Genomic DNA, 13570 nt, shown 5'->3' with positions numbered 1-13570 from the left:
CATCCATCCACCCACACATCCATCTTGCCATCCATCAATACAAACAACCACCCAGTTATTTACTGTGGGTCCACTCTGTATGACTAACTGGGCTGAAAATGGACATGGGGAGAACATGAATATATTACGGCAACACACACACACACACACACACACACACACACACACACACACACACACACACTCACACCCCAATGCCCAAAGCTATCTGAACAACAAAAGGACACTGAGAGCTGAAAGCTCTCATGCCAGACCTATGCTGAGGGGTAACATCCCCCAGGAGAATCAGGCAGGAAGTCCAACATGAACTGATGGACCAACAGGAGATCTCAATGGAACCGCTTAGAACGCACGGAGAGAAAAGTCATGATCTGGTCCCTACACTCTTTGATAAAATAATGAGAGGTGGGCTCATCTTCTCTCTTAGCTATTGTACCACAGAAGTTCCTTCTTATTGAGGCCGCCCTCCAGCATTACTGGGTCCTGTTGGCAGGAATAAGGAATCACAGAATCTCTAACTCACTGCTGGCAGACCGATCATGGGTGTTTAAGATGCTCAGTGATAACTTGCTCTGACATCTTGTCCAATTTGCATTCAGGAGAGCCAAATCTATAATCAAAGTACTTCTTAACTATCTTTGTTTATGTCACTGCATTGAGTCAACATCCATAAAATCTTAAGTTCTAGGTTTACTGAAATTTGTCATGGAAAAATCAAATGTTAAATGATCTTGTAATTTATAATGACAGGATCATGAAAGTATATGGTAAGTTTTACTACCTTCAGAAGCTTCGCATGGAGAAGCAAGGTATAGGCTGCTTCAGTGTAGTTATCACATTCCTTGTGCAGGTCACAGAGCTTGTACAGATACCTGAGACGATAAAACACAGGTACATTCTTAAAGCATCACCAAATAATTTGTGTTGAGAACTGCAAGAGCTAAATTCTACCTTCAACAGTAAATCATCTCTATACTTTCTTTTTACGATCTTCACAATGAATAATGCCTTGGAAGCTTCTGGTACACGAAGCACTAAGAAAAACCAACCAGAGTAATACACAGTAGATATATTTTTAAAATTTAAGTCCTCTCTTTTCAGGACAAAACTGAAGGTGGCACAAGGAGGTGGAATTATACTTCAAGGTCTCTCATTCTTTCTCATCTTTTCCAGAGTTTTCTTTCTTGCAATTGAAATGAGAGTACACAATGTTTGATTGTGATTTCTTACATTTCTATTGAGTCCAAATATACACACACACAAAATCCATAAAAATACAAATCCATAAGAATAAAGAGCTCCAATGATCACAGTGAACGTGATCAAAAGAATTCCTCTGCCATAAAGAAAGAAAAGTTGCTTTTCTAATATAGAGCAACCTACATTTTTTTTTGTATACACTTTTTTTTTAACATCTTTATTGGAGTATAATTGCTTTACAATGGTGTGTTAGTTTCTGCTTTATGACGAAGTGAATCAGCTATACATATACATATATCCCCATATCTCTTCCCTCTTGCATCTCTCTCCCTCCCACCACAGCCTACATTTTGGCTAAAAGAAACTGATTGTTTTCCTCAAGCTTTATTATATTCACATGGTACTGTTTTTAAAGGACAAAGTTAAAAAGCCTTAGAAATCAAAAGTTAGAAAATCATGTTTTTGTTTGCTCTTTATACAAATAAATACACTAGAGACTTAACAAAAAAAGAAAGAAAATAATGCTTAATGTAACTAAGATTCATCATTAAACTCTAATGCCACGTGGATTATATAATTATGCTGGTCTCCTAAGTGGTAATCTTGCAAAAATTTGACACTGGCCCCTAAGAGTGACCAAGAAGAAGAGGGTACCAATCATAGCCCACCACCCTAGAGAAAAAGGCAAGTGAAGGAGAAAAATCCAGAAGAAAGTACGAAACTTGGGAATTTGGTACCCAGGTAAGAAGAGACTGAAAATTTATACTATTGCCTTATTTCTGATAAAGTTAAGACTGGACTTCTCATTTGATCATGTGGCTTACTGTGAAACAATAAAATTTGTGGCAGCGCCTTTTTTCTAAAGGGCCATAAGGGTCGGTCAAAAGGAATAAAAACCCTGTGAAATAATAATTTTCTTCTGAGCTGGCTAAGGATGCCCCCCCACCCCAAATCTCTGCATCGGCATGGACAAACTGCACCAGGCCTGACGATACTTCTGGGAGCTCCACCAAATTCAAACTCTAGCCTTCACGATTTCCTACAAGATCAACCCCTGTGGCTATAAAACACTTTTTAGCATGGACTTGACAAACAGCAATTATTGTAAACAGGTCGAGGGTGCAGACGAGCCAGATGCTCACATACCTTATATACATTTCTTCTCTTTCAATCTCTTTGTAGAAATTCTGAAAAATCAAACCACAACACTGTTTTAAGAAACCTGTTCTATAAAAGGTGTCACATACACATTAAAAATCCACAGTTCTTCAACTTGTGTCAAACACAGCCAAATGGACCCAGATCTTTGGATATGAACCATAAATTCACATAAAATGCAAAAACACCTTACACTGTTCTTCATTTTTTTTTTTTTGGCTGGCGGGGGGTGATTCTAACGAATAAATTTCCTATACTTTAAACAGTGTAGCGTGTATACGTTAATCCCAAACTCCTATTTTATCCCTGCGCACCCCCTCCCCTTTGGTAACCGTAAGTTTGTTTTCTAAATCTGTGAGTTTATTTCTGTTTTGTCAAAAAGTTCATCTGTATCATTTTTTTTAGATTTCACATATAAACGATATCATATATCTTTCTCCATCTGACTTACTTAGTATGATAATAACTAGGTCCACCCATGTTGCTGCAAATGGCATTATTTCATTCTTTTTCATGGCTGAGTAATATTCCATTGTGTGTGTATATATATATATATATATATATATATATATATCACATCTAAATAGATAACCAACAAGAACCTACTGTATAACACAGGGAACTATACTCAATATCTTGTCATAACCTATAATGGAAAAGAATCTATATATTCAGATACATATAGACCTGAATCACTTTGCTGTATACCTGAAACTAACACAACATTGTAAATCAACTCTATTTCAGTAAAACAAAAAGGGAACAAAAAACATACTTGGCAACAAATTTTTAAAAATTAAAAAATAAAATAAATGCTGTGATGGCTTAAATCTACTTCTGTCATTTGAAAGTCACCTGTTTTCAGTTAAAACAAAGGATTACCGAAAGATACGATCTCTTCACCATTCTTAACCATTGTAATCTCACTAGAAGCGAAACAAAAAATTTTGGAATAAGCATCATCAACATGATTTAAAGCATGCTGGGTCTAGCCTCACTTACCAAGAGCCACAAGAAGGCAACGTGGCATTGTAGACCTGATGTCCAACACAGTAGCCACGAGCCACATGTATTCAAATAGAAAGTCAATTTAATTCAAATTGAATGAAGTTAAAAATTCACTTCCTCAGTTGCACTTGCCACACACTTTTGAGTGCTCAATATCGGTATGGAGCCAGTGCTACTGTCTTGAATAGTGTAGATACAGAGCATCTCCATTATCAAGAAATTTCTATCGGAAAGCGCTGTTCTAGACAGACCTTCCAAAGCACAGTAAGAAAACTGGTTGCTGCTTAAAAAACACCTCGTGTACAGCACTGATAGAGGAAGGTTAGCTAGCAGATTATCAACAACAGGCTAATTCTACATATTGTAAACTATTTTCAGGATGGGCATAAATATTTCTATTACAATTACATTTCTTAATGTGAAATCTCTATAAACACTCTAAAATCTTTTATCGTTCACGAGGCACCAGAAAGGTGCAGAACAGTCACCTCACAAGGCCTAAGGTATGGAAACACCACTGCCGCTTTCAATGTGAAATTTAGCACCTGCGCACCATGTCAGAACTCTAGAATGGGGGCCTGAGATAACTAGCGAATAGCACCATCACAAAGGCATGCCATTACCCAAGAAGATGAAACAGCCTGTTTCACTTCATTAGCCAAAGAAAGACACTGCTTCCACAACTGATCTCTCCGAAAAGAAATCATAAACAAATGCAGAGAGTAAGCGGGGGCGCGTTTAGAAAGACGCACCGAGATTTTCACATTTTGCAGCACCTGAGATTTGCGTGTCCTCTGGTTCGTGTGCTGTGTCTGGGTAATGAGGATATTTTCAGCTGACGGCTCGGAGCGATGTAACAAAGGGAACCTACATCAAAGGCAGAGGATGAGCCCTTCACTTCCAACTCACCAGTATTTACACGCTACGATTTCACACCACCCTCTTCTGCACTATTTTTAATCCTTTCCTAAGCTTTTGATCATTCTCCTCTACAATTTCACAATGGGGATATCATGCGACTTTCCTCCCTCTCTCCGAGATACGGAAGTGTCTTCTATTCCCTGCCTGCTCTGCGTTCTATTCCCTGCCTAGGACTTCAAAGCCTCCCTGGAACTGAAGGACGTTCATCTCAAATCCCAATTTCTTTATAAAACTTTTTCTTTCTTTATGTAAAAGTCCACACTGCTCGGTGCCCCACTTCTGGGCTCTGCGGGCATCCTGCCACCCCCCGTGGTCCTCTCCGCACCAGGGCTGACATCTGTCCAGGCACCCCTATTGGGACTAGGTCTCCAATTCCAGTCCAGTGCTATGCGTTGATCTTTTAGAGCGCAAGCATTTTCACTGCATTTCAATTTTGTACTCCTTCATAATTAAGACACATCCTAAGAGTTTTAGAATTCTAGTTGGAACCACCTTCGTTAGCCTGTAAAGGGGCCATGAAGGACCTAACTTATGTCTGGAAAACAATGGTTCTACCGTTCTTGGGTATGAATATGTTGATAATTGCATAGAAGAGCCAGGTGACACACAACAAATCATGAACCAGTAATTAAAGATTGCATGATTATGAGGTGACGATGAAATTCCACTTAATTACAAATACGCATTTTGCCTAGTGGGAACCATGATCCAGTACACATGCAGACTTGCTAGCAGAGGTACATCTAAAGGACTAGGCCGCTGGGCAGAATCACAGCCCCTGTCTCTCATTTTTTAATTTTAACTTGTTTTTTAAGTGATAGGAAGAGTAGGACATTAACGAGCCCACACAACTTAGAACGTTCCACTAACTCTATTTAAAAAAAAAAATAGCACTGGTTTTAAAGGAAATTTTGCAATGAGCTTACATTTATTTATTGATGAATAAATCTTACGTTCTTTATTTTTTATTTTTTTTTATTTTTATTTTTTTTTTTGGTGGAATGCGGGCCTCTCACTGTTGTGGCCTCTCCCATTGCGGAGCACAGGCTCCGGACGCGCAGGCTCAGCGGCCATGGCTCACGGGCACAGCCGCTCCGTGGCATGTGGGATCTTCCCGGACCGGGGCACGAACCCATGTCCCCTGCATCGGCAGGCGGACTCTCAACCACTGCGCCACCAGGGAAGCCCCGTTCTTTATTTTTTAACCTTAGGCTTTCAAGGGGATTTCTGCTTAGTGATCAGTTGAGTACATTTTATATGTTTCTAGATGTATGTTTATACATACATACTCATCTAGAGATGCATAGACATATTCACTTCTATGAAACTCTTATTTGTTTCACAAGAAAAGTACCAGGAGAAAAGGTAAAAATGGACCCGGAAGTTAGAAATATATTTATATGATGAAATGTTCTTGGCAGTGAATATTAAGAGACAGAACATCTATCTGTAAAAATCCATTTTTGTTCTCTGTAATCCATAGATCTCTCCTTTTTAAATGAAAGAATTGTGATAGTCTGGGATCCATCCTATCCTCCCCAGGAAACAGTTAAGAATAGAACACTTGACTCTTCCTAGAATGATTCCGGATGTTTCAAGCTGAAGGAAGTGAATGATGTCCAATAATCTCAGGATGAGAGAGGAACACACCATAACGTCAGGAACCATGCTCTCAGGTGTCCTCACAGGACCTTATTTTTCTGACCCTGATTCTGATTCTGATTCTGAGTCTGATTCTGATAAAAGGCCCCATTCAGAGCCTGTCACCATTTCTCCACTAGGTTTTGCATCCTGGTGAGCATGAAAGATCCTGCTTGAAACAAACAGTAGTCAAGCATCAAAGCTGGAAACCTAATCGACATAATAATAATTCTTCCTTCTGGACACAAATGGGCCTTTTGGGTCCCCTTAAAGCTCAGAGGTAGCACTAGAAAAGTATGCCCGTGGCAGGGAATGTTTTTGAAAAGGTTTCTGTTTCTCTCCTGCAGAAAGACACCGATTTCTACTTCGTGTTAACCACACCGGCATCATCAAAATAAATTCCTACAGACAGAGGCAAGAATGCAGGAAGACAACAGAGCAAGAGCCAGGCTCGTTCCTGAGCAAAGGATCGAGGCCCTTACCTGGGGCAGAGCTCGCTGCCGCCCTAGCACAGTCAGGCTACAGGTGGATGGAGAGGCAAACATAGCCAGTGGGCCAGATCTCAGGGATGGACGCCAGTTAACTCCTACAGTGGCCCCCGACCCTTAGGATGCACAGGCAAACATATTTAGATGTTTCAAGCTCACCGATTCTTTCCTCAGCCATGTCCAGTCTATTGTTAAGTCCAAAGGCATTCTTCATTCTGCAAGTGTCTAGCATTTTCTCTTTGACACTTTCTTAGAATTCCCGTCTTTCAGCTTACATTACCTGTTCTTCCATAACGTCTACTGTTTCTATTAGCGCCCTCAGCATATTTATCATGGTCATTTTAAGTGCCCAGTCTGATAATTCTAAAACCTCTAAAGCCATGTCCAAGTCCACTGTGATGTCCTGTCTCTTCAAACTGTGTCTTTTTTTTCCTTTAAGACACCTCGTTATTTTACGTTGAAAGTGGCCATGATGTACTCGGTAAAAGGAATCCAGTACCGGCTCCAGTGCTGTGATTGGATCACAGCCGGGAGGCTGTGATTCTCCGTATCACAATTTGGGGAGCAGGTGTTTTCCCTGTGGATCGAAGAAGAGTTGTTGATTTTCAGTTTGCCAGCTTTTTTCTTCTGGTGAGGATAGGAGTAACGACTTCCAAGCCCCTTTTACATACTGGACCAGAAACCAGAAGTGCCCCGTGTTTAGATTTTCAAGGAAAAAAAAAAACAAAAAAAACCTGCTCTGGAAGTTTCAGCGGCCGGCTCGTCGTGGCAAAGCTCAGGTTCGGTGTTGACAATGGAGTAGATGGAAGGTGAAAAATATTCTTTTTTGTTTATCTTTTTAATCCAAACATCTCTGGTGATTTTCAACAACGAATGATGTGGCCTGCTCCTCCTGGCACAAAAGTCCACTCCCATAAGCTCAAACCGCCTACAAGTCCGTACAAATGGGGAAAGTCAGGTCAGGGCAACCACCCACTATCCAACAACCAGGTGGTGGTGAGGACACCCCAGAGAAGGAAAGAGAAGAAACCAGGCACAGTGTTTCCTTGCATTCCTGAGTTGGGACAGGCGGGGGAAATTGAGGAAAACACTACCAGGGCCAGGAGTCTGCTTATCTAGCTTCTAGGAAGCAGCAGGGGAGGAAGATGCAGAGAGATGCAGAGAGCTCTGGAGCCAGATGTGGTGGTCACGTGGCTCCTGAGAGCCACGAGGCCAACCAGCCATGCCCTGCAGCTGAGCTTGTCGTAAAGCATCCTAGAAGTTCATCGCCCTGAAGCATTCCTGACGTACCACAACTACGTCAAAAACTGATGTCCACAGAGCCTGACCGTGTCACAGTGACAGCAGCTCTGCAAGACACCAGTGGATGGCGGTGGTCAAGTTCACCCAAGCCATCATGTGGCCACGCACGAGTTTCTTACGGCTGCCATAACAAATTACCACAATCTCGGGGACTTAAAACAAGAGCTCTGCGTTCTCTTTCGGTTTTGGAGGCCTGAGTCTGAAACCCAGGGGTCAGCAGGGCCACATGCCCTCTGAAGGGACTAGGGGAGCTTCCTTCCTGCCCCTCCCAGCGTCCAGTGGCTCCAGGTGTTCCCTGGCTTGTGGCCACATCACTCCCATCTCTGCCCCTCTCTTCACGTGGTCTTCTGCTCTGGGTCTCTGTCTTCTCCTTTTCTGCCTCTTATAAAAATACTTGTCACGGGCTTCCCTGGTGGCGCAGTTGTTGAGAGTCCGCCTGCCGATGCAGGGGACACGGGTTCGTGCCCCGGTCCGGGAAGATCCCACATGCCGCGGGGCGGCTGGGCCCGTGAGCCATGGCCTCTGAGCCTGCACGTCCGGAGCCTGTGCTCCGCAACAGGAGGGGCCACAACAGTGAGAGGCCCACGTACCGCCAAAAGAAAAAGAAAAAAATACTTGTCATCGGATTTAGGGCCCACCTGGGTAATCCAGGACGGTCTCATCTCAAGATCTTTGACTTAATCACATCTGCTAGGAGCATGTTTTCCCAAACAAGGTCACGTTCACAGGTTCTGAGGATGAGGATGTGTGACCTTTCAGAGGCCACCATTTGACCCACTACGGGACATGTTTACAGTCTCCTAGTAATGAAACATTTAGGATCTGTAATCAGCGAGGGTGCTCCCCTGCTTACAAAATGAAATGGCTCATCATTCTGAACCAGGGGAAGAACAGCATGAAAACACCCAGAAGGAAGACGATTTTGCTGACGTGCTTAAAGCAGATACGCAAACAGTTCTTCCTTCCTCCTTCCCTCCCACAGCCAAGGAAACAGGCTGTGTCCTGCTCTGCGGAGCTCCGCGGCCACAGCTTTCACAAGGCTTTGAACTTCTGGTTCAATCTCCGGCTTCCTGGGGAGACCGGGTATTTAACTTTACACTCACCAGCACGTTGACAGTGCAGCTCATGCGATTTTCTTTGTTCTCATCGTGCATGATGGTTCTGTAATCCAGAAGTCTTTCCATCAGGTGCACGACGAGCTTTACGAAAGTTTCTCCCGTTTTGGCAAGGTATTTGTGCTTCCTGCAGTGCTCTAAGAGACTGAAAAATAATCACACACACCTTGTTAATCACACTCAGCAAAAGAAACGTGACTGAGGGGCAATTTAAAATATTTTCCATTATTAACACTTTTTAATTATTTCTGGGCTACAAAGTTCATTGTCGTCTAATGACAGTCTCTCTGTCTCTATTCTGACATAAATCCCACTGTTAATCAACACTTACATTTTATCAAATAACACTTTGTACTGCTCATCGCCTCTACCTCCTTCCACTTCATGATCCAGCTTGGTGATGATCTCATTTTCAAACTATAATGAAACAGAGAAAGCGTAAATTATCAGCACGGTGGATATTTCTTCTCGTGACGTGAGCGTCAATAATACATAAATCGCCGAGAGATCATCATTGGAGAGTTGCCCTACACCTTTGAAGCCTGATCTCATTTAAGAGTTGTCCTTCCTGAACTCCTGGGGGTTTCTGATGAGCCCCTGTCACAGGGGGAATCTTTCATTTCCCTCCCTGGTGAATGAAGCCTTGATGCATATTCTGATCACAGGAGAAAGAGCCAGAGAAAGACAGACAAGGAAACTGTAGGGAAGAAAAATCAAGGAGCAATATGAAAAAACATCCCAAACGGCATCTTTATGAACAAGGAATGGTTAAAATAGCTCCTTGGTTCTTGGAAAAGAACAGATGCTGTGTCACTTGCCCACAGAGTTCTCTGCAATCTGAAAACAGGGAAAGGGCCACTTCCCTGCCACTCCTTGATGGATCCCAGTGAAACATCTCACTCTGGGTGAGAAACAGAATAAAAAGCAAGAGGGACAATGCCTTTCAGACACACCAGCAGGCACCTCGAAAAGGTCCATCCCAGGCCTTTCCTCGAATTCCCCAAAGCTTCTGATGAGATTCAGAATATCATGGTGGGAAAGGATCCTCACAACTGATGGTCTCTCTATCTCATGCTTTCAGGAAAACTCTAAATTCTGGAGAAGAGAGACTCTCTAAAATGTTTTCACAGAGGTCATGGACCCCATGGCCGATCAGGCTGGAAATAACTACCGCAATAATGATGGACACGCATCCCCAACCTCGCTGCCCAGTCCCCCATCCCTGGCAGAATTCAGAGCCACCTCAGTACTGGGACTCTGGCCAGGTGAGTCCCCTGTTGCAAGGGGGTCCTGCAGTTACTCACGGATGTGGGCCTGGTAGGAAGAAGGGGCTGCAAGAGCTTTAGTTACCTAGAGATGGAGGGACCCACACTGAACTGAAAGAAGATGGGCAAAGGAGGAATTGAAGGAAACAACAGCTGAATTCAGGGTTCACAAAGCAAGCAGACCGTGGCATGTATGCAAGGGTCTCTGGGATCCCTTTTTTTTAAAAGATTTTATCGATGCATAGTTGATTTACAATGTTGTGTTAATTTCTGCTGTACAGCAAAGTGACTCAGTCATACGTGTATATATATATATATATATATATATATATATATATATATATATATATTCTTTTTCATATTCTTTTCCATGATGGTTTATCACAGGATATTGAATATAGTTCCCCATACTATACAGTAGGACCTTTTCGTTTATTCATTCTCTATATAATAGTTTGCGTCTGCTAATCCCACACTCCCAATCCTTCCCTCCCCCACCCCTCTCAAGTCTGTTCTCTATGTCTATGAGTCTGTTTCTGTTTCGTAGATAGGTTCGTGTCATATTTTAGATTCCACATACAAGTGCTATTAGATGGTATTTGTCTTTCTCTTTCTGACTTATTTCACTTTGTATGATCATCTCTAGTGGGATCCCTGTGAAATACATGCTCAGACGTTGCTTCCCCAGGCAGCTATTACTTGGATCCCTTAAGGATTTAAGCTGCGTGAGACAAAGAATTTTCTTCTCTCTTGGTCACTGCTGTATTCCCAACCCCTAGGACAGCACCTGAGACGGATGCTCTAATGGGATGAACGTGCTATGTGCACAAAAATATATTGGATAGAGTTGGTGTTAAACTGAAGCTGGGGAGGACTGAATAGGGCCCCAAAGGAGTGGGCCAGTAGGTTGCTAAGACACAACCTGTTCTCTTGGCCACACAAGCCAAGTGGTGAACACATCCATCGAAGTGCTTGTAACAGGTCCACCAGGCACCGTCTACCGCACCGGGGACCCAGGGCACAGCTGCTGCAGTGTCAGCTGGTTGTCGACCCTGGGAAGCAGAAGGCAAGGGGGCTGGTGAGACCCAAGGAGGGGCCTCAGAGCGTGACCTTGATTGGGGCACGCTGCCTGAAGCCACAATTTCATCACGCTACAGATGAAACAGAGGCTTAAAGCAGGACTGGAGAGAAGTATTGATTCTTGCCTGACATCAAGGACTCAGCAACATCACAAAAACTAGGACTTCAGTGAATCCCTGCAATTCTCTGCTCCGTTGCCTCCTCCCCCAAATAAACACCCTCGTTGATTCTGTTGGGCTTAAGTTCAGGGATTTTAGGAACAGAGAAAAAAATCATAGTTCTGTTGAAGAAGAAAGCATGAGTTGCTTTCTTTTTGTTCACCTGAGGTCTCATGATAAGGACTTTTACTATATAATAACAACCTTCGGATACTAACCCGCTATTACTCTGTTCCTTACAGAAAAAAATTCTGCAAAAGGCGGTTCTTCTTGGAAACTAGCACAAGAGAGATGGCTTGCCACTAGACCAAACGCTGGCGGCCCCATCTTCCATTGATGGGAATGCCAAACATTAAGTGGTGAGCACTGATTCTTCAGAAGAAATAATCGAGACACCAAATAAGACTAAATTTAATTAAAACATATGATTCCATTCCACACATGTTTAAGGCGCATACAACAAAGAAGGCTTAGAGAATGAAGAAAAAAACATACCTTATCCTAACATTGGCAAGCACACACTGGCGTTTCAAATTGCTCATCTCTAGTTAATCAGACGGTATTTGCATTTGGAGGCTCTACTTTCTGGAAATGGCATGTTTTCTCTGCTTCCACACAAACCTCACTGTCACAAACAAGGGCAATAAAGGAAGCTCCAGCTCCTAAAAGTATATGCTGCTTATCAAATTTTGACTGATGAAGTTAACGTTTTCTAAAAAGAGCGGATGAATGAGAAGGAAATCAGAAGAACACAGCTGATTCTAATTTTACTAACCTCTAGTCTAAACTCTGTAATTTGCACAAACACATGGCAACTCTACTCCGTTTATCAGCAAGGAGCCAATTCCACAGATCTGCAGCCAGCCTTGAATTCTAGGGCGTTCGTTAATTTTTACAGAACACACTAGAATCAGTTTGCTCCTGTGATGTGAACTGTTATCATGATCAGGATTAAATGATCCTGTCCAAATAAATTGGAGAGAGTAACTCTGCTGAGAGAGGAGAGCTGGTTTTATAAAAATTATGCTTATTATCTTACTTGTAAATAAATGTATGCTGTCTGGTAATTTGCAAAAGCATTCTCTATGGTTAGGATAAAATTAGCAAGGGTTTACTGTGTTGCTCAAAAGGTAGCAGAGGCTCACTCATGTGATAAGCAAAATCATTATCTTTTCCTCTCTTTTCTGAAACACTAATATTGCTTCGGAAAGATCCACAGGGTGTCCAACTTAAAATCTTGAGCACAGCGTCTCTAAGCATCTGATACCAGCAGCCCTCTGAGAACATGAAACACAAGAGGCCACGTAGATAGGGCTTTTCAGAAGGTTGCTGTTAAGTTGAACACAGTGGAGGATGTCTGGGTCGGGGGTGGAGGGAGCCACGCTCTCAGGGGTAATGTACTAACGTCATCGTTAATTCAATTAACTTAGAACCACTGCTTTCACCACTCAGTGCCACTGTGAACCATGGGTTATTGGCTCCAATTTAGGAGATCATGGGGTGAAGGGTCTCAGCAGTGGATAATCAAAAAGCCAGTTCTCCTTGGTTTGGAATGCATCATTTCTGTTGGGGCTTAGATTTACCATTCTTGCTATAATGCATTTATAAGTGTATAAAAACCAGGCTTGCATTCTCCAGGCATCCAGGGACACATTTACAGAAGAGATCTGGGGTTATGTCAGAGCAAGGGAGGCCCAGGATGGAAAGGTTTGCACAAATAACTCACCACATGGGTAAAGCGCTTAGAGGTTACCAAGAGCTGGGAGAAAGCTGAGCTCTAGGACCGCGGTCAGCTTAGCGCATTAGCGAAAGGGTTTCGAAAGAAACCCTTTATTAATAACCCTAAATAATAACCTAAATAACCCTAGATTATTCGCAAATAATCCTGGGTGCAGCAGTGCTTCTTTTTATTGTGCTTTGCATTACTGTGTCTTTTAGAAATTGAAGGTTTGTGCATTGAGCAAGTCTACTGGTGCCCTTTTTCAAACAGCCTTTGCTCACTCTGTGTCTCTATGTCATATTTTGGTAATTCTTGCAATATTTCAAACCCTCCAGCAGCCTTTACAGCTAGCTGAAGGCTCAGATGATGGTTAGCATTTTTCATCAATAAAGTAGTTTTTAATTTTTAGCAATGAAGTATTTTTAATGAAAGTATTGCTTTTTTAGACATAATACTATTGCACACTTAAGAGACTACAGTATAGCGTAAACAACTTTTATATGCACTGGGAAAC

General features: G+C 42.4%; 1 protein-coding gene across 1 annotated transcript in view; it reads right to left on the bottom strand.

Moving 5' to 3' along the window:
• Positions 1-13570, bottom strand: part of DOCK1 (dedicator of cytokinesis 1) — a 534414-nt gene that overhangs the window by 68886 nt on the left and 451958 nt on the right. The window contains 4 exon segments of the mRNA XM_032607328.1: positions 782-872; positions 2347-2387; positions 8822-8978; positions 9165-9250. Coding sequence (XP_032463219.1) covers positions 782-872; positions 2347-2387; positions 8822-8978; positions 9165-9250 — 375 coding nt within the window.

This window comes from Phocoena sinus, chromosome 16, assembly GCF_008692025.1.
Source record: "Phocoena sinus isolate mPhoSin1 chromosome 16, mPhoSin1.pri, whole genome shotgun sequence".
NCBI classification, from domain to species: domain Eukaryota; kingdom Metazoa; phylum Chordata; class Mammalia; order Artiodactyla; family Phocoenidae; genus Phocoena; species Phocoena sinus.
Note: the sequence above shows the minus strand (reverse complement) of the source record. Positions and strands in the feature narration are given on the sequence as shown.